Genomic DNA, 23,705 nt, shown 5'->3' with positions numbered 1-23,705 from the left:
GCGCTGCCTCAGAAGTTTGGCTACTTTTTTCTCGCGGGTTCATGCAATGCCTTGCTGTAAGTGTCGGCTCCTCCAGATCCAGGAAAGCAAACAGGACACAACCAGAACTGAAACTTCTTACAATCATATTTTATTTAATTGTGAGATAATGTTTTCAAAAACCGAAACACAAGTATCTTTGCACAGCATAGAGAGAGAAAAGGAGGCTGTTTTTTTGTTTTGTTTTTTAGAAAAGAGTAATTTCTGGTGAAGCGTACACAGAGACAGAAAAGAAAAATGACACTTCTCCAAACCATGTAGGAAATGAAAGTAATGAAAGAAAATAATGACAATTTTGGGTGGAGGAAATGACAATTGAGTCATGAAGGCTAATATCATCTGCTAGAGTTTTAGCCAAGAAAAAAAAAATTTGAATGGTGCCTGGAAGTTTTGACAAGTTATAATTTACACATCCAGACGAGTCTTTATAATTGAGAGCAATAGGCACTTTATCCACTATAACTCATATGTAGTATTATGTTAAACGATCCGATGTCCAGTATTATTTTGTTTTTTATGTTGGTAATCAATTTTCTATTTGCAGCAAAACGGGTATTTTTGTCTTCTCAATAAAATCTGAAACAGAACAAGGACTGGGTGAAACCAAGCTAACTAGACTCAGTCTAAAAACCCCTATCAGTTATTTCATAAGCAGTGACAACATGTTTCACTCTTCTGCTGTTTTTCCATTACAACATACAAGCAGAAGTGAGCTGGCAGATAAATTTGAAACTATGACACTGGGTTTATTTGTATGTAAAATGTATAAAATCGGTATATGCTGGTATGTAACAAATTTAGCATTTTTAACATAAATATTGGGCACTAATAATCATTTTGACACATGATCAAATGTATACCCTCACCCTGAGGTTAGATTCAGGACATTCCAGGCAAAGTTTGCTTTTCTAGACTTTCTACCAGCAGGCTCTTGTTCATTTCTGGTTTGTACAAAGCTGTAAAAGTACTTCTCCCAGAATTGATTTCTTCTGCTTTTACTTTCTTGTCACATTTGCAAGTTTTGGACTTTAAAAAGCATTTTCATTTTCGACACCTGGCGTCAACTAAACGGTTTTTAAAAAGAGGATTTTATTCATTCGGGGGGGAAAAAAAAGCCTATCCAAACCAACGAGGCTCTATGCTGAAAATGTAAAACCTAATAGCTAGTTGTGTCATCCTGGTTTGATTAAGGATTTGTGATAATTCACAAGAGAAAATTTGGTCCACTTCTCTTTGTAGAATTATTTCATTTCAGCCACATTGGAACATTTTCTTGACATCAGGCAACTTTGAAACTTTTTTTTCTTTTTGTTTGCAGCCATTCAGATGTTTTCTGCATCAGTATATTGTCCCTCTGCTAAACCTATATACACTTTAAGTCAGAATTTGACTATTTTTTGTGTGTGTGTATTATATTTGAAAGCAAAATTGTGGTAAATCTGTTCAGGGACAGAAACTGGAGCAACACAAGACAACTGCCAAACTAACACTCCAACATCTGCTTCAATACACTTCTTGCCCGTCTGAATTTGATAGTTTTTTCTACGTTTTTGCAACTAGTGGGTCATCAATGACAAAATCCTCTTTTCAATGAGGTAAAACTGCATGAAAAGCTAAACCTGTATTAGATACCAAGATCATAATTATGCTTAACATTCAATATTTGCTTAATAGGACACACCCAAATTGGGGTAAGATTCTTTTTATTTTCCACCCAGTTACAAGAATATTAGGATATTAATTAGGAAATAAAGACATGGTCCAGCTTTAAAACTAATTTATCTTCTCAGCTCAACTGAAGTGACTAAACTTAAATATATATATATATAAAATACCAATTTGACATCCTAGTAATCACTTCAACTACTTTACTATCTGCTAATGACGTTAATCAAAAGGTGACGGGAAACATCAGGGCCCCAAGGAATTGATTATTTTCCCCCACACAATAAAATGTGACATCCCCAGCGAGGACTGCCGAGAAATTGAACAAATTGCTGACCTTTAGATCTGCATGGACTTCTTCATGTTGATATTGATTAAACTATTTAGTTGTTCATCATGTTGGAAAATCATTAACTGCCTTACACTTTTGAGCTGAGAAATAAAAAATGTTCCAGCAAGGGGATTTTCTGACACATGGGATACAAATCAACGTGGCAGTAGGAGTGGGGCTACATGTTCACGGGGTTTAATGTGAAAAACTTGCAAAAAAAAAAAAAAAAATTCTAAAATATGAACTGAAATTAATCACTCATAAAACGGTTGTCCATTTAAACAAAAAACTATTTTCTGCACTTCTCTTGTGCGTCATTAGCTGCTGTTTTATTAGTAAATGTGAAGAAATAGCCCACCTCTTTATAAGACAATGAAATAGCTACAGATCCCAGGATGTGTAAGATTTGAACAACGTTCAGTAGTGCGACAGGCTCAACACGTCTTGTTAGATCAAAGAAAACAACAAAGAAAATTAAAAGGAAACTTTTAATTTCCTTTAGAGACCAACAGAACCAGAAGAAGAAAAACTAAAGTTTTTTTTTCTACTGTTTGAGCAAAGCAGTGAAAAATAAAAACAGGTCATGTGGTCCATTTCTCTCTCTGTGGGAAACAAAATGTTTCTGGAGAATCATCTGGCACTTCTTCAAGTCTTTGAGCTCGGAGTCGGCGTTCAGCAGGTTGGTACCACCTAGATGCTGTTCATACTCTGCGTTACAAAGCTGGTGATCCAAAAGGAACCAACACACCAGCAAGTGTCACTAGAAGCAACTTTGCACTCAACAAAGGAGCAATAGCTTCACTGTGCGTCTTTGTCATCAACCGTTTTCTTGTAGCAGGCAGGCAAAACGACAAATACGTCTGTTCTGAAAAGACTTAGAAAAAGAGATCTGCACAATGGTTTTGTTATTTCAGAAAGGTGAAACACATGTAGCAGTGATCGTAGTTCTGCAAGTCGGGATGTTGCCCTAATATACAGATTTTCTTTTATTTTCAGTTGCATGTGGGAAGGAGAGCAGGAACTAGGTTTGCCCAGCGTCACTGAGCTTTTGTGACCGACACGTCTGAACTGAAAGCATTTTGCAGTCTTTAGACAGTTTGAGAGAGCACAATTTCATGTGTTGCTCATCACAGATGTTGTGTAGAGTGAAATATCGACATCTAATCGTTACTGAGTGTATTACCAGCCGGGGACGCGTGAAGCACTAGCATACTGCTCAGTGACACCGACGAGAGCGTGCATCTGCATACACCACAGGTTCCACTTGCTATGACCTAGAGCTTGCATCCTCAAAGGTGATGATGCTGGACTCGGGGTGTTGCACTCCGCCTGACGCTGTCCCGCCGCTCTGTGATGCCGACGATGGGGAGGACAGCAAAGTGCCCGAGGGCCCTCCGGACGTTCTCTGTGCCGAGGACGAGGCATCGCGCCCACCGGGGAGGAGCGGCTGGCTGTCGGTTCGGACCTCGTCGTCTTCTTCCTCGTCATCCATGCTGGGCCAAGCAGACTGGTCCTCCACTCGCTTTAGGCGTTCGTTCAGAGCTTTCAGGGCCAGTTGTCTGAGTCAAAGAGGCAACAAGAGACAATGATTGCTAAAACCAACACGATATGTTAGGTAAAGCTGAGAGGAAACACACATTTACAAGTCAAATTTAAGACTTGTTAATGCCATTGCCAACTCTAATAATTTAAGAGAAAAGAAACTACAAATTTAGGGACTGGATGGGCGATGATGCTGCAATACAATCAAGCACAGCAAAAACTGTTTCATACTCTCACACTGCATATGGCTCCCTACAGACTTTTTTGCACAGAATGAACGCGGTATCTTATAGGCTGGCAACAGAAGTGAGTCAGTGGTGAAGACAAACATAGTCAGATTGACTGGAAATAAATTTGAACCTACCCATAATACACTCAAATAAAGCTAGCTCGCTAGCAGGCAGAGGTATTTTAGCAGCTAGTTCAACTGTCTCAAGTCAGAGAACATAAGAAAAATCTCTTTACACAACACAAGCTTTTATCTGACAGAAAATTATGTTTGAGAATATACAACATAAAATAATCCTGCCATGCCGAAATTTAAGACCTGTAATTAAAGTATTTAAGGCTAAGTTACTTTTCTAAAAAAAAAAAAAAAAAAAAAAAAAAAAAAAAAAAAAAAAAAAAAAAAAAAGAATTGAAGTCATTTTAAGGCCTTAATTTTAGATACATGAACTAAAATTCCACACATCAGCACAAAGAGCAAGTCTTCATCACCCACATTCTAGATTAAATATGTCCTCTGCCCACTCTTGGGCGGACTGCATTCAGAACTCCACTGTGTGAAACCACAGCACCCTCTATTGTCCGCAGACATGCAGCTGCTCTGGGAAGGCCTCGGAGGTTTGTTAGAGAACGCTGGTAAACAAACAAATGAAATATTGATCTAGGAACATTCTGCCAAGAATGTAATGCTAACATTACTAACTCCTTCTTTTCCTATGAGCCACTTAAATTATGCATCTGGTGTGAGCATCAAGGGCAGTTAAACACTAACCAAAGGGCAAATATATTATAGGCGTGCAAAATATGAACATTGATCTTGCGGCGATCAATTCATTAATTAAAATTGAAAAGACTACAACAACTGCAAATCTGCCAAGACATGGCCGTCCACCTAAACTAACAGGCTGCTCAAAGGAGCTGCAGGAGCGGCAAGAACTAGTCCATTGCTGACAGAAAGCCATTAGAAGGACAGTTTAACACAAGTAGTGTTGTAGACACAGCAAACACTGACGCAGAAGTTTACTTTTCAGCAGCAGCTAAACATACAGCCACAGTAACAATGGAAAGGTTTTAGATGAAGAATATTTATGCATTACAACAGCCCAGTCAAAGTCCAGACCCAAAACCCAATCAAGTTGTCAGTGGAAAGATTTAAAATGGATGTTTGTTGGTGTGCTCCTTCCAATCTGACTGAGTTTGAGCTATTGTGTAAAGAATGGGCTACAATTTCAGCCTGCACATGTACAAAAGTGGAAGACTGAACACTGAATTTCCTCCAGTAGATTTTCTACCAGGCCAATCAGAAACAGAAGGAGGAGTCGACAACGATGACGTTGATTTTCTGCACCGCTTTAGATTTGCCTGTGTTCACAATGGCAGTGTTGGAAGTGAATGAAGTTCATCAGCGTCTCGCTTCTGAATACTGAATAACCAGTAACAGCCATCTTGTTTAGCTCGACACTATACCAAAAGAATCGCAGCTGCAGTTGCAGGAAAATGCAGTTCTACAAATTAATGACTCTGGAAGACTGCAAGCAAAAGACAAACAACACTGTATCTATTTCCATTTGCAAAATATCTTGAAAACCTTACACCCTTATTGATGAGAATAACATATTATATACTAAATGAGACAAAGCTCAAAAATCAAAGTTTGCATAACACCCCCTTTAATTATTCCATTTTTTGTCAGTCCTATGCATAAAAAAGATCAAAACATTTGCAAGGCAATGTTGCTTCACACCCAAATAGTGATTCAGCTGTTCTATGGTAACTCTTCATTTCTTATACAACCACTTCAGCAAGTTCTTGCCCAAACCGAACGCATTTATCAGACATTAGTCTGTTCTGGTATTTCATGTCTGACAGTTTGGAGAAAAACAGTAAAATTTCTTCATTAGATTGTTTGAATCTACATTTCTATCTTGATTAAGACCCAGTCTAATCAATAAACAGAAGGCCTCTCAACTTGTAATGCAGCTAATCAAGATCAAGAAATTTCAGGGGATCAGAATAATTCACATTTATTCATTTCAGTTACTCTTATGTCTGTTAAACTAGAAAATACCAAACAAAAACGACTAAGTGCAACAGAAAAATCTGCCTTTGCTCAGCTATGGCTCACATAATTTTTTTACACTATATGTTGGGATAAATGTAATAAAACTTTCTAAAACTATGTGCGTGCTTGGGATTGCATTTGATATTAACCGAATCTGAACAGCAGCTTGCAGAAGTGCCTCTGTGAAAATCGGGCTCGTGGAAAAATAATGTTTAACAGCTTGACAGAAGGTGTGTGTGAGAGCGTGAAAGAATTCATGGTAGGCTCCGACTGGAAAAAAAAACAGCACAGCTGCATAACAAACCGCACAAACAAACAAGACAAAAAGGAGCCTTTTATTTCAGAACAGCTGAGAAGAAGGAAAACTGTTTAATCCCATGATTTATAAGTATAACATATTAACCATCAACTTGTAGTATAAATACTTCACATTGTTGTTTGTCATGATCCTTTTTATTGCTAAAAAATCTAAACTTCATACTAGATTGCTTAGAATATTACAATTACTTAAAACCAGCTGATCTGTGACCAACAATCTATTCACTAGAACCTCACCTCCGCCTCTCAGCATCCTGGGGGTCCGTTCCTGGCAAACTGATCGTAATGGCGGATGGCGCCCCCACGTCGTATCTCTTCACCATTTTCCTGCACACTTTTATCTTGACCAAGGCGGCGTGCACGAGCCCGGCGAGCAGGCCCACCACTGGCTGGACCGCCTCAGGGAAGAAACTGGCGAAGGCGAAGTGGTCGGACATGTCCCCGCGGCCCCGGCTGTGTCTCTGGTAGAAGCGCAGGTAGACCCAGCCGGACAGCGCGCCGTAGCTGTACGCAGCCAGCGGGGCGCAGCTGCCGAGCAGCCCGGACAGTCGCAGCAAGGCCAGGAGGAGGAGGACCAACGCCGGGGCAGCTTTGAGTCTCACCTGAGACAAAACGGGGAACATTTCGGGTGAAAGGAATCAGGGACGTGACTGGCAAACACAGTTTAGTTTAACATAAGTAAATGAATAATGTGGGAAAAGTCAATTTCTGAATTGAGAGAGATAAAAGAAATCCAGTTTCAGTTAGTAGCATGTTTTGGTTTGTTGGGCAGCATCTTCCATGTTTTTATTGAGGTTATTGACACAGAAGTTACAGTTAAATACTTCTGTGATGTTCAGCAATAATCTGATGTATATGTAGCATGAATACATAGAAACTAAATAAGGACAAAAACATGATGAAAAGATAACATGCCTGAACCTTTTTGACAAGAAAGAACAGTAAAAAAGATCAATCTGGAGAGACACTTTGAATAAATAGGTATGACCTTTTAATTCTGGTGTGTGTTGCTGGATAAAAAGAAAAGTATCAAAGAACTTAAACCATATTTTCGTCTTATGTGCTAAAGGCCTATGAAGACAAAATCTGAAACACAAAGTTAGAAAAACCTTGACTGGTTCCAGTGTTTCCACAATTATCATTTTGAGATTGTCAGCTTTATGCATATTTTCCAAACTCTTAGCTGTAACAACTTGAATGCTTTTTAGATTTAAGCATATCAGGTGACATGCAACTTGGCAACAAGAGAAAATTGATCAAAATAGCGATTTAACTGACTCTGGAAAACAAAAAACCTCTGTAAAAACTATTTCAAAAGGATGCAACACACTTAAAATTGCCGATTTGTCGAGGTGTGATCACAGAACCATGTTTTGATGAAAATGAACTGTCAAAGTTGTGAGAAGAATAGTGTCAGTAAATATTTGAACAAATAACTCCATTCCAGATTATGTGTTCATCCAAATTAAAAGCGAAATACTTCCAGAATGAAGTGACGACAATGCTGCTTGCACTTGACACTTGATTTTGTCCAAATTAAAAAAAACAATTATGTTTCAAACTCTATGCATACATAAGGACCAGAGGACACTGTTCTGCTTAACTTGTGCAACTTTACACTGATAATACCCTCCCATTAAACACACCTCACTGTAAGACACCTATTTATAATGATGCTTCAGTCTCACCTGTGGGACTCTGAGTACCGTGGTGTCCCCCATGGTCTGCTTCAGAGCCACCAGGACGCCTCCCAAGAAGCCCGCGGCTCCGTAGATGCGCACAGCAAACAGGAAGTCCAGGTCAAACGTGGCCACGTAGGTGAGGAGGTAGGAGAGCCCAGCCAGGAGTCCCGCTGACACGTTGACCACCGCGAAGAAGATCAGGAGCTCCAGGGCCCCCCACAGGGGCTCCAGGAGGCGCCCACAGGCCATGACTGTCCCCACGCTGGCCGCCACGCCCCACACATGCTGCTCCACCAGCCCATGGGTCACCAGCGTCCACACCCAGAAGTTGGGAGGAAACAGGTAGCCAGGGGTCACGCTCAGCGCGTAGGAAGTGTCCACCGCCCAGGCCAGCAGGTAGAGGAGGACCACCACGGCGCTGATGGTTTTCACCACCACGCTGGTGCTCGCGAGCGCGGCCAGGAAGTGCTGGCGAGCCACTGGGAGGTAACGATTCATTTTGAGCCTGCTTGGAGGAGCGAGTTCCTTGAGCAAATGAGCCCAAAAGCAGAGCTTAGAGGCAGCTGTTAGATGGAGCTGGAGGAGCGATGATGACAAGCAGAACTGGAGAAACCTGCGAGTCCAGGAGACATCAATGTCCAGGCTTTTCTGTGAGCCTTCATCCAGTAGCTGTCTGGAATGTGGATAAAGCTGCCTGTGGTTCGCAGATACGTCCCTTCAGGCGCTTTACCTTTAAATAAAGTAACCTATAACATAGTCTTTGTAGCTAAAGACGGTAACGTTGATAGAAAGTCATAATGTTACAGCTCAGCGAGCTAATAAACTTTGTAGATAAACCCCAAAGCATGAGAACCTAAGCTAGGCAGCTTTTTGAATTAGCCACCAAGCTAGCCACCGTCACTTTGTAGGCAGGAGCACAACGAGCCGAAAAAATGTCTAGCAAGTTTCTGGAGCGTGCTTGGAGTCAAATATGTTCATTTAAGACTAAAACAAATACAACCAGTAGTCTACTTATAAGAAGACGCTTCTGGTTGACTTAGCTGGTAAACACCGGAGTGCTAAATGCTGTCAAACTCACCCTTCAGGATCGATTATTCACGTCCGTCACAAAGTATGAAGACAATACAGTTTCTCTGGAGGTGCGAAAACCCAATCAGTGTCAGAGGAACCTGGTCGCAGTGAAGCAGCAGCCCGGAGCTCCAGTCTTCGGTCTGCTGCTCCCTTGTCCCGGTGTTTGCTTGCCGAGTCAGCCCGAGGATTTCCCGACGTTAGCAACAGGCCCAGAAAACAAAGCCGGACGCGTTGAAGAAGCGCAGAAGCTTCTGGTAAACTTTAGCGGCTGTTGGATCCTTTCACTTTTATGTCTTCATTCTGTTGCCTTTGAATAGAAAATCTGCCTGGCGAAATAATGTTGTTTCAGCAGACACTTCTCTTCCCAGCCATTTACCACCGTCATCAGCGATGGATGTGGAAACGTCACGTAACTGCTTCGGAGCAGAGAATGCTGGGTAATTGAGTTTTTAATTACTGCGCCTCTTACAGTTCATCTGGAACGTTTTCGTTTTAAAGGCAGTTTCCTACGGGGATTTTAAGTTTGAAATACACAGAGCAACTCGTTTGTGAACGATAGCATTTATTTTTTATTTTTTTTAGCAAATATCTGAAAAACATGGTATGTATATTTGGTACAATGAAAGTAGTATATCATATTTCAAGAGGGAATCCTAATTATGAGATTGATTTTATTATGTTAACTTAAAAATAATTATTAAAGTAGCTATTTTTGTGCAGAAATATTGAGAGAAAAATTCTTTCAAATAAATGTCTTAATTTTTTATTTTATTTTTTTTTTGGTACTATGTCCTAACAGGTTATTCATTCGGGTCAGAGGAACTTTAAAAAGGCAATTTTCTCTCTGAGAAACCAACAGATAGCCTTACATGCAAAAGGGACAGAGATAAAGAACTGAGAATCGTATACATTGTGCTTAACACAACAACCAAAAGCGAAATAGAAACGCGCACACACACTTGAAGTCAAACTCAATTTTTATTTCTTGATATTTAGGATAATGTAACATATTGAATCACATGACGGGTTTTTAGTCACAGTTTAGATCTAAAGTCTAGCAAGTATTTGGTGATTTTTGCAGCTGTTTGTTTCCTCTGCCTGAGAATCATGCATGCTGCTGCATGCATGAGTTGAGTTGCCAAAGCAATGACTATCGGGTGAAAAGGGATTTTTCAGCGTCTGCCAAGATATTTTCACATACATTTTAATGAGAGAAACAAAGAAAGTTAAGGTAGGATAAAAAAAGGAGAATATTTTCACTCTGATGTTCTCTTATCCAACAATTTTATCAGTGTGCTACTGTTAGGCTGGATGCATAAATGACCAAATGGAAACGCAGATAATTATAACAGCGGAAATAGAGGGAAAATAATAATAATAATAACAAAATAATAATAATAATTTAATGCAGAGAATTTAAAAAAAGTACATTTTAAATGTTTTATTTTTTTATTAAATAGTGTGTCGGAAGCCTCTTCATTATTTTTTTTCTCATCTTTTATTTTTTGATGAAAGGATGAAAGTCATAGTAAAAAATATTTACATTTCTCCTGAACTTAGTCCTTAAAGTTTCAGTTTTATCCGTTTGCTACATGGCTACATAATGAATGTTCCTTTGTAAGATTAGCTAACAACATGTGTACAATCACTGACAATAAACATGCAAAATTTATTTTAATAAAAAGGAATGGCCAATTATTGCCAGCTTTGCATGCGGTCGGTTAGTTTGTGTGTGAGCAGTGGAGCTTCCCACATAAACGGTGGACAATAAATTTAACAATTTACTGCTGCCGGAGTGTTTCCTCATTTGTTTCAGAAACCCAAACTGTATTTTCAAAGAATCTGCTAATGTAAAAATAATTATTCCACTGTTCCACACTTATCTTAATCAAACGTTTCCTGAAAAGGCATGAAAATAAATAAAAAAATAAAAAATGTAATGCTCATGCCACCCCATGACATCATGGCAGCCTGGGTGAAAAGCCAGACAATCTAAATCAAATGGTGCCAAACTCTTTGTAATCCACACACACTGTCACCTGGTCAATCATTTTGTAACTTGTATCTACAAATAAGATAAATAAATTGGGGGGGAAAAAGTATTTAGAGCATGTTTCTTTTATTTACAAAGTCAAATGAAACAAACAAAAACATGTAAAACGGTGATCCATCCTCATGAAGCACTGATCATCTGCTCAACAGGCTTGGAACAGAGAACATCCTTAAAGTCAGGAGACAATTTTCCTTTGTTTTTGTTTTTTTATATACCTTGTCTTCTGTTAACCTGGAATTCAGACAGTCGGCTCAGCTTGCTCGCTCAAACTGCTTCGTATTAATAAATATGTAAATTCAAGTAAAAAGCTGTAAAACTAGTGAGCAGGTCAGTCTTCACAGCAAAAGCCGAGCTGGAAAGTTTATCACGGAGGAGACTTGTTGGCATCACGGGACGACAAAACAGCTCAAGATGTGGTGAAATATGGAATAAAAAGCATCTGATGAAGTTGCTTTCTTTCCCCTGCTGATTTTTTTAAATTTTTTTTATTTTAGATCCAGGACATAAGTTTAGATTCAGAAAAATGTCTCTTAAAATCCATGTGAACATTTATGTCCAAATACTAAATGTAGTGTTTAGAGTTTTGTCTTATACACAGCCAATTTTTTTGTATGTTTTCCTTTTGTTCCACATTTATTACATACAGTATTTCAGCCAGTTTGTTCTCAGATCCTGGATCTTGCTCAGCAAACACAGTTATCAGTTGGTCCAGTAATTGTTTTGTTGGGTCATTTTTCGGTTCGTCATATGCGAACAAAACCCTCCAACAAGTCTGAGGCATCTATCGGGGAAACAACACTAGCAAGGACCATAAAAATATTACAAACATTCTCAAGAAGAGAAAATGGAAATAAACAAACAAACAAAAAAAAAGAAGAAAACACTGTACAAAAATAAAAAATACAAATGAATAAATATGCAAAGTCATAAATAAATTAAATTTGGTAATATTTCAGAACTTTGTCGAATCAGAAAAGCCAAGAAGAACAAAACAAGCACGAGTAAACTTTTCAGAATAAAGAACAGATTCATGAAAGAAATTTGAAAAAATGAACAAGAAATGCTCGAGTTTTGCTTCGATGATGTTTGGAGTTTCGTGTTCATGTGAGTAGCTAGTAGCTTTTGAAGCTGTAGCCACTGCTGCTGGGAAACGCACAAAGACAGTTTATTGAATCGGATAGGTTTTGAAGCTGAAGTTGAGTTCTGGAAAAAGAAACTGGTTTGTTTTAACCTACGTACACAGATTAATGTCTGTTTTACAGCGGAGCACAGTGTATGCTGCGGATATGTATTTCTCAACCATAGCTGCTATAGACTAGAAATGGGCTGGTAGGAGATTCTCATGGTTGGATAACCTTGAGTATGAATACCACAGTTTCAAGGTGTCATGGTATCAATACACATATTTAAAACTAAGAAGAAAAAAGAAAAATTAAATTGCTTCTGGCTTGCCAACCAGCTCACAATGTTAAAGCAGTGATATTATCTCAAGAGTGATGGTGCCATTTGTTTCCGTGTTTTTCTCGACTGGAAAACTTTCCAGACATCAAGATGAAAGTACTCACAAGAAAACAAGGTACATTGCATCAAAACAACCATGTCAGTCAGATTTTTGTAGAAATCACAGACAGGAAACATAAAAAGGGTCTCGCATGTTTGCCTTATTATACGAAAGGCAAAGAGTCTCCTAAAACATTTTAGGTAAATTCTTTTCTAACTCTGGTTCAGATCTTTTTCTTCGACAGGATGTGGATCACTCCTTCTTTGAAAAACACAAACTCTAATGAAAGAGCACATCCTCGTCTGCCTTGGAGTAAAAGTGTGTTTGTGGTCTTACTTGCAATAAAATTAAGATGAAACGAGCAATATGTGATTACTAAAAGGTTTTGTTGTTCCCAACATCTTGTATTTCATGAAGAGTTTTAAATTGTCAATGATAATCCCCAACAGGTCAAATTTGTACCATTTGTGAATTGTAAAACAAACAGAAAAGTTAAATAAATAAAATCATTTCAATGGTCATTAATGGCCTGTGGAACGTATTTCGGATGTTTCAGATTTATACTGTAGGATGATTAATTCATTTTTTTTTAAAGTTTAGAAACCCTAAGTTTGCAAACTTAGGGTTTCAGTAATGAATCAACTCATTACCGATAACGGGCCCATGTCGTTTGTGAACTTCTGCTCAGCAATCAATACCTTGCTCTAAAATGTGATCCTCTTTGTTTTTGAGCTTTCTGGTGAGTTTGTGCAGTGTTTTTTTTTTTTTAGGGAAAAGCCACACGATATCTCCAAAAAGATGTTTGGTTTAACATTTCAACTCTGCTCACAGAGCAAGACAGAGACAGACAATGAGTGGGGAAAAGAACAAAACAAAGCAGCAGAGTGAAAGCATGAATCGACGTCGGAAGTTTGCATTTTTCACTCCTTGAAAATGATTCCTTTTGTAACCTTTCGAAAGACAAGGCGCCGACACAAACACAGTAACAACACGAGCGTAACCAAAGCTTTGAGGGGGCGGCGGGGCTGTGAAGCTCAGCGCCCCCTAGGGTTGTATCAGTATGTATAGGCTTTAGTGAGTGTTTTGCATCGTTTTCACTAGGCTACAGTAAGACTGTGGGTGAGATTCAGTCTCCCCTTACCTCTTCTTTCTCACAGCTAACATTCAGAAAGATGGAAGGCAAATAAAGGCATCTTCTGTTGGTCGTTTCTCCGCTACAAGGATGACACCTCATTAGCTTTTTTTTTTTTTCACCTGCCTTTTTAGGCAATCACCTGTTTGTTTTTGTTTTTTTGTAAAAGTAGATTACATAAAAATACAGTACACATTAATAAAAAGAAGAAAAAGAAAATCATCCCACACCCCACGCCTAAATAGAAGGAATCTTATGAAGGCATTTGATTATTCGTACATTCTTATTTCATTGGAGCTTTTAAGTTTCAGAAAAATGTTTTCAAACCTCATCAAGCCTTAAGATGACACATCATTTCACCCTTTAAAAAGAAAAAAATACAAGACATCCTGCCCCGGCAGTGAAATATTAAGCTCGACAATCCTTTTTTTTTTGTCTTTTGTTTTTCTGAGTTTGGTTTGATATCTTTAGCTATTTTCTTTCGATATCCAAGGAAATATTCAGTAGCAGTATTCAACAAGTGACAAAACTTTCAGTTACTGAACACATTTACTACAAGCTACCTCAGCTAGAAGGACCTTTGTCTTTAATGGGATAGCTTAGGATTTTCAAAGTGAGGCTCTGATATGATGTTTTAAGCAGTTAGACTCCGACTGCCTCGGCTAACTTTGGTGTCTTCATTTAGTCAAAATCCTGATTAGCTTGAGCTAAAGGCTAAAGCTAATGTATAGACCAAAGCAGACTTCCACCATCTTAAAATAACTGCAATTGCCAAAGCTTCATCCTCTAGAACGTAAACTTGGTGATGATGTTGAGAAAGAAGACGCTAATTATTTACACAGGGATTGGTAACAGGAGGCGGAGTGGCAACAGAGGAGAAAGCACACGTTTTTGGACTGAGTAACTGCCTAATAAGCGTGGTAAGGCAGTGCAAAAATTTATAAAATAATGTCCACTTAAACTCCAATTACATTTTTCTTCTTGAAAATCTGAATTTTAATATCAAAATATGACTGACTGCAGACACTTTAATGTTCCATTTTCAGTGTGCGTTTCACATGAGAAGATCACTGGTGGCGCACAGCCCCCAACCTCAATTTCCTGTTTCTGTAATCATCAGCGTCTGTGTAAATTCCAGCCAAAAGCAAACGCGATGATGGTTTACACTCATAAAAGAGCCTTCACATGGACAGCTGTGATAGAGCACAGTTGTTCTAAGGCTCTTGACAGATTAGCTGTTAGCGTCAGGCTTTGGGTTCAACTGATTTGCATTTATTTAAATATACCAAAAAAAAGGGAGAACTTTTTAACGATACCTCACTTAACGAAAACCTCAACTACCACACAAAAAGAACCTCCAGCATCTGGCTGCCTTTTTGATTAGCTGTAAGCACAGAGTCTTCACATATTGCAAAGCTGCAGAACTACTGTAGAATCTCTAACGTTGACAGTTCAACTAATGGCCGTTTGTGGTCACTACAGGCTCACACTCAGCAGTTCTCAGTCCAGTGATGAGCTTTTTAATACCAGGATTGGACAAACAAATCTGGAAGCTCAAAGTCCATAGAATTTAAAATCCCTCCCCTTTTGTCCCCTCGGGATCTTTTTAAATGCTTCACATTCTGATATTTGCCACTGAGTGTCTGGTCTAATTCAGTCACCCTTCAGGTTGTTCCTCCAAGGCAATACAGGTGACCAAAATGAAGATTTTAGACCTTAACGTTCCTTAATTCTTTGTCCATCCTCCCTCAGAGGACATTGCAGTCTGACTAACACGTCGACCTGAAAGTTGTCTTACTGTCCCACCATCTCAATTACATCATCATCATCATCATCAGAGCTACTGCCGCCACTGGCCTCCCCGCCATTCACCAGAACCGGGGCGCGGAGGCTTTCTGAGCGCGCTGAAGGGGAAAACGAGGAGGGGGAGGAGGAGGAGGAGCTTGAGGCTGCAGTTTGGGGGTACTGAGAGAGGAAACTGGCTCCGGCAGGACCCGGGGTGGCAGCTGGACCTGGCAGCATTGACCCAGAGTACAGGCCGGCCAGAGACGGACTGTATGACAGAGGAAAGCCTGGCGGGAGCATCCCGGCCATGCTGGGGCCCAACATGTACTGCGGGAGGGCTCCCGGAAGAGAACCGGCGGCGCTGACTGACGTAGAGGGACATGACGAGGCAGAAGTCGTGACTGTGCTTGACTGAGATGAGGGAGAGGGGGCGGCGCTGGCTCTGGTCAAGCCAAACACGTCTCGGTACATGTAAGTGGGGTCGCCCAGCTGGCTGTTGGGTGGCTGGAAGTAGTGCGAGCTTGAGCCCATGAAGAGGGGGTGCCCCACTGAACCGCCCAACATGGCCGAGTTGAGACCCATCGGGGGAAGGCCGTAGCCCCCAGAGAACGGAAACCCTGGCGAAGATGAGGAGTGTTTTCCTTCATACGGCTGCTTCCCGGCTCGCTCCTCCATCGATGGGCTGGGGGCTTTACGCTTGCTGCCTATTCTCAAATCCTGGGGAATGCAGGTGTCTGTGTTTGGCTGGGTTACATTAGTAACTGAGGCATCATGGTGGCTCGAGGCTTCCCCAGGGTAAGTGCTGCCACAATTTTTCTGAAGCAGCTTGCTAGAACGCGAGGTGTTCGTGCGGCTCTCAGCTTCTCCGTCTGTGGCGCCAGACCCCGAGCCGGCCGTGTAGCGCTGCAGCTCGCTGATGATCTCTGGGCTGTCGGGGGAAAGAGGGCGGGGCACAGCTTTGGAGGGTACCTTCGGTTTCCTGTCAGGGGATACGCAACCATTGCTGCCACCGGAGGAAACTTCCTGAGTTGGAGTCTTCAAGTCTGAAAGAAGAAAGACGATCAATATTGGTTTTAAAAGAATAATATAACTTATTACATATCTAAACGGTATTTTCTATACAACCTTTTCACTAAAAGACAACCTAAAAAGCTCCATTTGCGGTTTAGATTAATCGTGTGTCAGAATGGCTCGGTCAAAGTCGAGTCTGAAATCCAAATTTTGGTATGATTTTGAAATTGCTCTTTGGAGATTATCTCTAACTGAGCTTCAGTCATTTGGCTGAGAAGCATATTAATGCAGACAGTCAATGCCACATTCAATAATAATTGTAATTTTTAAAATGTACAGAAAGCCATCCATCATTTTTCCTTAGCTTCTCAATTACTCACTACTTTGCGCAATAAAAAAAATATAATTCAAGTTGCGATGCAATGTTAATGAATGAATAAGTAATTACCTTTGGGAGGCGCTGTGACACTCTCATCCATGGTCTTAGCCTTGTTAGCTGCTCTAATGGCAAAGATTCGGCCGTCAGATGTCCTGATGTATGTCCCTAAATACAAGAAGTAAACAATGCTTTTAGTATGCACACTTACTGACATGTAACTTTACCTAAAGAATCAAAAATAACTAGATTTTTAAGAAAGTCACAGCATTGCTGATGTTTATTAAGTTTCAGATAGCGATTGAAGATGGCAGAAAAAGGCTTGTACCAATTAAGTTAAAGGAGAAAATCAGAAGCTAAAATTAGTTTAAGAGTTCTGGAACTGCACCTTTTGTGCCTCTGATAACATGAATACTTTCTCCGGCGTTGATCCTCGCCTGAACGTCTGTTGAGCTGTTGGTGCCTGGAATCACTATGTCTGAAAGAGATCAGAAGCAACTTATGAACCTTCAGAGGCATGTGCTATGTACGAACAACAACAACAACAAATGGATGGAGACAAAGCGCGAGCGCCGCTTGCCTACCAGAAGTGGTGACGATCTTTTGCACAAAAACTCCAGCTTTTTGCAGGCAGTTAACAGGGAAGCCTCCAAGGCTGGATGAAGAGGAGCCGCGGTCTGGGGCTGAACCCACAGCCACATGGCGGGGCATCATGGGAGCTGATGCAGATTGAACTGGCCGGACGCTTGCCACTGGTTTCTCCTCTGTATGAGTGGGAGGGCGCCTGAACAGAGGTTGTTTTTTTTAGTTATTTTATTATTACTGCACATTTTACAAAGATTCCAACCTGATTAGAAAACATGTTGTAGAAAACTTTACAGCATTTAAAGGATTTTTTCTGGATATTTTGTCAAATAGCAACTCACTAACCAGTTCCTCTGGCTGAAAGCAGGGATGTTGGTGAGGCTCTGATCACTGGCAGGGTAATAGTGAGCGTAGGACGGGCGTGTGTACGGCACAGATGCCCTCTTCTCCTCCTCGTAGCCCTTCTTGGCGGCTTTCTTCTCAGCGCTGCTCAGTTTCAGCTCCCTGCGGTCTATCAGGAGGGACTCATGGGGGAAGGGTTGCTGAAAAAGAGGAAGATTATCGGTGATTAGAGTTCCAATCTTAATCAAATGAATTATTTCAGCCCTAAAATCCTTCTGGAGTGTAGAAATATATTGGAATCTATTATCTAGAATCTAGACCTTCTACTGTATAGCAACAACTACTCCATTGAAGCTCTTGCCATATGTTTATAGTTGCTGTCCTGCTGTAACATGAACCTTTGCCCCAGTTTTAACTGACATCTTTTGCAACCTTTAAAAGTTGTCCTACAGGTTTTTTCATAATTTGGCTATAGTTCACTTTTTAATATGCATTATATCCAACTACCTTGGTGATAAGGTGGGAGTAGCGATGCAGAGCTCTCTGCAGAACGCTCTCCATGATCTCTCCGGGCAGCAGCCGGACCTGGGATGGATCCGGTTCCTCCTCCACGAAGTGAAGAAGGGACTCCACTTCCCGCCTGGTGAAATTCAGCACAGGGTTCAGGTCGTCCACAACACGGTCTGGTGGAAGAAGGGAGGGCAACATTTTAATTTAATAAGGTATACTTAGCTGAAATTGTAAAAAAAAAAGAAAAAAAAAGTGAGGCAAAAGAATTGTGAAAAGATTTAAGAAAAGTCATGCAATTACTAATAAAAAAGAAGACAGTTGTTTAGTTTTATGGTTTTTGTTCACGAATCAATATTTATTAAGGAGCTGAAAGCGTCTTGCAGTCAGAAAATGTATGGTTTCGGTTCCAGCTTCCCCCGCACCACATTTCTGTTTTACTGTTTAAATGTGTTTTGGATATGTTGTGGAAACTAAACAGAGAGAGAGTTTGAAAGCCACAACTGACAGGCTTGTTGACACCTCAGCAGGGAGCCGAAACATTCTAGAAATATTCTTCCTGGAGAACGATTCAAGATTAGAACACACCGACTCAGAAGTCCCAAACTCACCAGACATTCCCTGCTTGGAGATTTGACGATCATAAATCTTTTTCTCCAGAGTGAAGTCGCACACCAGGCGGTAGATGTGACACGGTTTTCTCTGTCCGTAGCGGTACACGCGACACACAGCCTGGGCGTCATGGCAGGGGTTCCAGGAGGCGTCAAACACTACCACTCGGTTCGCTCCAATCAGGTTCACACCCAGACAACCAGCCCTGAGGTCCAGATAGAGATCTTACAACATTTCTGACTTTGGACCTTGATATTAAAAATGGTGTAGTGTTTGTGGCTTACCTGGTTGAAAGTAGGAAAACCCAGGCTGAGGTATTGGCTGGGTCATTGAACTGATTTATCAGTCTTTCTCTCTCTGAAGCTGTCGTGCTTCCATCCAGTCCTGGAAAATATCCCACAGCAAATTCACAGTTAAACTTAAGTAAAACAATATATATAAGCAAAAGTAAGAAACTGCACATGTGTTTTTGTTTGACAGAGAATTGTGGTAGGAAGGTCATTCTGCACACAGATTACAGACCAGCAGCAATTTATGTGACTTTTAAGCACTTGATTAAACAGGTGAAGTGAGGTCTGTCTGCTACTCAAGATCGCCTGCAGGTGGCAGCACTCATTGCATGACAATGCAATTGAATCATAACTGAAGCGCAGAACCACTAGTCAGAAGAAAAGAGTCTCCTTCTACAGATTAGACAGATTTATCAGTGTATCAAGGTTAAGACTTGAGCACAACAAAAATGTTGATGCAATATTCAAACTAATTGCAATTTCTACAGAAGATTTAGAACTGAATATTGAGTTATGACTATTTTAAACCATATAAAATAGAGATTGAAAGGAATCTGTTCTTCCCTAGGTGTGTTTTCGATGGTCGGTATCTAGTAAGTCTTTGAAAATTATTGAAACCATAATCAGTGATGACTTACTGTAGTAGTTGAGATTGCGGACCCAGTTCTGGTTGGGTCGGTCTTTGTCGATTGGATATGGTGAAGGAGGCACTGGTCTCTTGGTCAAGAAATCCTCGATCACAGTGAGAGTGGACAGACTTTGACTGAAAGAGGAGCAGAAGAAAATATAACATCTACAGACGTGCCATGAAGAGGTAGAGAACAATGAGATGGACAATACAGCTAAAAAAGGTTTGGGAATCCCACAACCAAGAGTTTCTATATTAAAGAAAACAGATTTGCTTTATTTTGATCTTTCACCTGAACACAAGGATTTTGTCTCCCTTCCTGACACATTCCTCTATCAGGTGGAACAGCAGCACCATTTTTGCTGAGTTCTCCAGGATGCCAGGCTTGTAGTCACACATCAGTTCTTTCGCCTAGCCATGTGAAGGAGTCAAAGAAATGCCATTAGATCTGTTGTCACATAAACAATTTTTGAGATCTAATGTTAGAAAACCTCACAATAACACATACCCACTCATACGTGATGACCTGATTGGCTTTTTCCTGCAGCTGGTTCAGACTCAGCCCACAGATTGGATCTGGGTTGTCCAAACTCTTTGACTTTGGAGCCGGTGCTGCCGTCGGACATCTGCCCTGTGAAGTGGATGTGATGTCGTCAAGGTCCAAATCCTGCTCACTTGCCAGGTTTTCTTTCTGCAAAGCTTCATATAGCACGTCTGGGTGATTCCAAATCTAAGAAACAACAACAAAATGCATTTGGATGTAAGAAAAAAAAAAAAAAAAACTGAGTTCCAAATGAATAAAAGTATAATACTGAAGAGGATGATCAACATTTTTGGACACACAGACCTTGCAGCAGACACAAAAAGCTTTCAGGGGGTTAAGGCTGAGCCAGCCGGTGTTCCCTGCCTCTCTGAAGCGGTTCATGAACTCAGTGTAGAGAGCCCTCTGCAGGGGAGACAGACGCACCAGGATCACATGTTCGTCCTTAGAGGGAAGTTGGTCCCTCAAGACATCGTGGCCTCGTCTGGATTATAAATAAACGAGTCAGTATTAGAAAGAGTTTCTTAAGAGAGACTAAGTTTAATTTCCTGAGTGGCGATGCTCTTACCTCTGCACAAAGCCTTCCAGCAGGCTGTGGAGGACGTGGCTCCTGTACCTCATCAGCTGGACGTCTTGAGGTGTGCTGTCCACACACTGTCCATTGAGGATGGGGCGCTCAAACATGTTGCTGAACTCCTGTCTTGTTCCTGGAATATGTAAAAATCAAAAAGAAAAAAAAAAAAAAGAAAAAATGAGCATTGTTCAGAAGGAAAGCAGACATGCAGAATCACTAACACACCTCACCACATACCTAGAAAGTCGGGTCGGACAAAGTCGACCATGCACCAGTACTCGATGAGATTGTTCTGGAGCGGGTAGCCGGTCAAAACTACACGCCGCCGGGTTCGTATGTTCTTCAGGGCCTGAGACGTGCTGGCGTGGCAGTTCTTAATGCGATGTCCTTCATCACAGATCACCACATCTGGACCGGGTCGGGAAAGGGCTTTCTCAACCCCTTAAGAAAAGACACAACTTCAGTGAGCTATTTCAGCTTCCTTACCCTTCTTTATTCTAATTTTATTTTAATCTTCTTCACTTTCTCTCCCCTAACTTCCTCATTTTCCCCTTCTAAGTCTTTCCTAACCTTTTAGGAGTTGCTGCTGTCTGTCTTCTTCATCCAGGTTTATGATATCAGGTCCTCCAGTTTTTTTGCTCCTCTTCTTCCGCCCGGCCACAAAGCTCTTCTTCAAAGATAGGAGACGGTACATTTCATAACCCATCAGCAGGACACCACCATCCCGAGACCAGTCCTCCACCACCTTGGCCCTAGATGCTGTGTTTCTGGGTATTAGGAGAAAATGAAAGGCCATTCTTTGTCAAATAAAAATGATCTCTCCAACAAAACACCCCCCAAAAAACAAATGCTTGGGTGCTACTAAGTACTGTAAGTTCCACAGACATTTCCAGTTCAGAAATTGTTCCGGTCACTTACTTGTGTTCATCATTGAGGATGTGAACTTTAAATGCACGAGGTGTGACCAATGAAGGATTGGTGTCTGAAGGTAATGCTTCAGGAGGAGGGACCCATGTGTTGAACTCTGACAGCCAGTTCTGCAGTGTATTCACCTGGAAGGGAATAAGTATGTGTATCAGATTTTGGTACACATACTTGGTTCACATTGTTTGGCTCACAGTGAAGATAAATCTTGTTCACATCTGTTTAGTCATTTTTGGGATACTATGGGGTTCAGAATTCAGGACAATTATTTTTACACTATACAGATGAAACCACATCTTTACATTTACATCAACCTTTTTATCATCATTGTCCAGGCATCAAATGGAGGAGGCCCACAGATGCTTACCGGTACGATGGCGAGCACAGTGTGAGTTTGAGTGTGCCTGAACAAGACGTCGATGAAGGAGATGACCTGAAGCGTTTTGCCTAAGCCCATGCTGTGGGCCAGGATGCAGCCGAATCCGCTGCTGTTGCTGAAGAGCTCCAGGGACTCCACCAAGTTGTCGTACAGGAAACGTATCCCACCGATCTGAAGACGGATTGAGAAAGACCCAAGAGATGAAGTGACACAAGCCAGAAGAGGGAAGAAATCCAAACTCTGGAGATTCCAGTGGATGGATATTTTAACCAAGCATCACATCTACAGCTGAACATTTATCTATATGCTTATTCTGAGTGTATCTTGATACCTGGTGAGGTTTGACTGCTTGCGCCAGCTGTGGTGACAGGAAAATATCCTCATCTGCCTCTGGATGGTTGAGGTTGACGAGAACCCTGCCTTGGGCGTCTGGTTGGTTCTGGGTATCGTTGGCATGTGCACCACTAGGCTCACTCTCCTCTTCCTCTTTGGAGACTTGAACAACAGTGTCATAGCCATCTGTCCTCAAATCTATTATTTCTGAATAGAAGACAAATAAACAGAGAAATTATTAAGGTCTCAAAACTTCCAATACAATTTTTTTTATTATATACAAACATATTTATGTTTGTATATAAATTGTACATTTTTTATTCAAGTCATTGGTTATTGCCTCATGGCTTCAATTATTCTAGCATCATTCGAACAAAATGCCAAGGTGGAAAGATATGAGGATACAGATAATTATACAAACAGCTATTGACCAGTGCTGCTCAGCAACAAGTGGGGGAGGGTAAAGTTGTGTGTGCTTATGGCATCCTAGAATTTTTCCAGCATCTCATTAAAAGGGCTTCAAACCACCCCATATGAAACATTTGAGCAGTTTTAAAGTCTTGATAAAAGGTATTTGACTCATGTCTAATCAGCACTTCTAAATATGTTGCAGAAAATATTAAAGTTAGATTAGCTTGTCAACAAGACAAGCCTTCACAGTACAAACATAGCTCTAATGACGGGACACTAATAACTAAACGTATGAATGTAAAAGAGAAGCATAAACATCAGGGGATACTTTAATTCAGCCTTTCGGTGTTTAAAAAAAAAAGAAAAACATCTGCTGCAGTTTTTCTGCTAAAAAATTCCCATCAAATTTCCATAAGCCTTGACGCTCTCATCTCTGATAAACGAGAACAGAAAGGAGTATCAAAGTTATACAAGCTGGCAGCCAGTGAGAGCACGCTGTGAAGAGGAGGAGTGTGTGTTAAAAAAAAAAAAAATTCAGAGTGAGCTTATATAACTGCAGTGAATGACTGGTTATACAAGTAGGATTAGAGTGGAGGGGGCGACTGGTTATGCAACCCCAACTGGAAATGTCACTGTGCCACTGTGGTGTGGGTGTGTGTTCATTATGAGTGTGTGTTCTGCTTCCTCCCTACGATCTGCTGGGTTTATTACCCCTCTCATTTCCTCTCTCTTCCCTCCTTTTGGCCGTTTTCTCCCTTTTCGTGGTTTTCATCCCTCGGCCTCTCC

General features: G+C 40.8%; 2 protein-coding genes across 4 annotated transcripts in view; both read right to left on the bottom strand.

The window, feature by feature from the left end:
- Positions 1–108: 108 nt before the first annotated feature.
- tmem115 (transmembrane protein 115) lies at positions 109–9,326 on the bottom strand. Of its 2 annotated transcripts, XM_055048361.1 has the most exons (4): positions 8,943–9,326; positions 7,871–8,477; positions 6,420–6,784; positions 109–3,594 (listed from the first exon to the last, which is right to left on the bottom strand). In XM_055048361.1, exons 2-4 carry the CDS (start codon positions 8,360–8,362, stop codon positions 3,303–3,305), a joined length of 1,149 nt encoding a protein of 382 aa, XP_054904336.1. In that variant the 5' UTR covers positions 8,363–8,477; positions 8,943–9,326; the 3' UTR covers positions 109–3,302. The 2 variants fall into 2 exon arrangements, with proteins under 2 accessions (XP_054904336.1, XP_054904335.1); XM_055048360.1 differs by having other exon boundaries at positions 7,871–9,326.
- Positions 9,327–11,035: 1,709 nt separating this feature from the next.
- LOC129371650 (helicase ARIP4-like) overlaps positions 11,036–23,705 on the bottom strand; it is a 29,885-nt gene continuing 17,215 nt past the window's right edge. For both annotated transcript variants that reach the window (XM_055048353.1, XM_055048354.1), the window contains exons 5-22: positions 22,507–22,715; positions 22,164–22,346; positions 21,791–21,924; positions 21,443–21,639; positions 21,110–21,313; positions 20,867–21,005; positions 20,605–20,782; positions 20,266–20,487; positions 20,050–20,168; positions 19,768–19,892; positions 19,124–19,223; positions 18,839–19,044; positions 18,228–18,403; positions 17,724–17,920; positions 17,378–17,577; positions 17,182–17,271; positions 16,866–16,961; positions 11,036–16,449 (exon numbers count right to left, since the gene is read on the bottom strand). In XM_055048353.1, the coding sequence (XP_054904328.1) occupies positions 15,416–16,449; positions 16,866–16,961; positions 17,182–17,271; positions 17,378–17,577; positions 17,724–17,920; positions 18,228–18,403; positions 18,839–19,044; positions 19,124–19,223; positions 19,768–19,892; positions 20,050–20,168; positions 20,266–20,487; positions 20,605–20,782; positions 20,867–21,005; positions 21,110–21,313; positions 21,443–21,639; positions 21,791–21,924; positions 22,164–22,346; positions 22,507–22,715 (3,809 nt within the window). In that variant the 3' untranslated portion in view covers positions 11,036–15,415. The remainder of the gene's footprint in view (positions 16,450–16,865; positions 16,962–17,181; positions 17,272–17,377; positions 17,578–17,723; positions 17,921–18,227; positions 18,404–18,838; positions 19,045–19,123; positions 19,224–19,767; positions 19,893–20,049; positions 20,169–20,265; positions 20,488–20,604; positions 20,783–20,866; positions 21,006–21,109; positions 21,314–21,442; positions 21,640–21,790; positions 21,925–22,163; positions 22,347–22,506; positions 22,716–23,705) is intronic.

Source organism: Poeciliopsis prolifica, unplaced genomic scaffold (assembly GCF_027474105.1).
Source record: "Poeciliopsis prolifica strain line A6 unplaced genomic scaffold, Auburn_PproV2 SCAFFOLD027, whole genome shotgun sequence".
NCBI classification, from domain to species: domain Eukaryota; kingdom Metazoa; phylum Chordata; class Actinopteri; order Cyprinodontiformes; family Poeciliidae; genus Poeciliopsis; species Poeciliopsis prolifica.
The sequence above is the reverse complement of the archived record's forward strand: the minus strand, read 5'-3'. Positions and strand labels throughout refer to the sequence as shown.

Bases quoted from the DNA above. Each gene is read 5' to 3' on its own strand.
- tmem115 (XM_055048360.1), bottom strand. From the start codon at position 8,362: ATGAATCGTTACCTCCCAGTGGCTCGCCAGCACTTCCTGGCCGCGCTC. The intron at 6,785-7,870 runs GTGAGACTGAAG...GTTTTGTCTCAG, and splicing joins CGGTACTCAGAGTCCCACAG to GTGAGACTCAAAGCTGCCCC. The intron at 3,595-6,419 runs GTGAGGTTCTAG...TCTTTGACTCAG, and splicing joins CAGGATGCTGAGAGGCGGAG to ACAACTGGCCCTGAAAGCTC.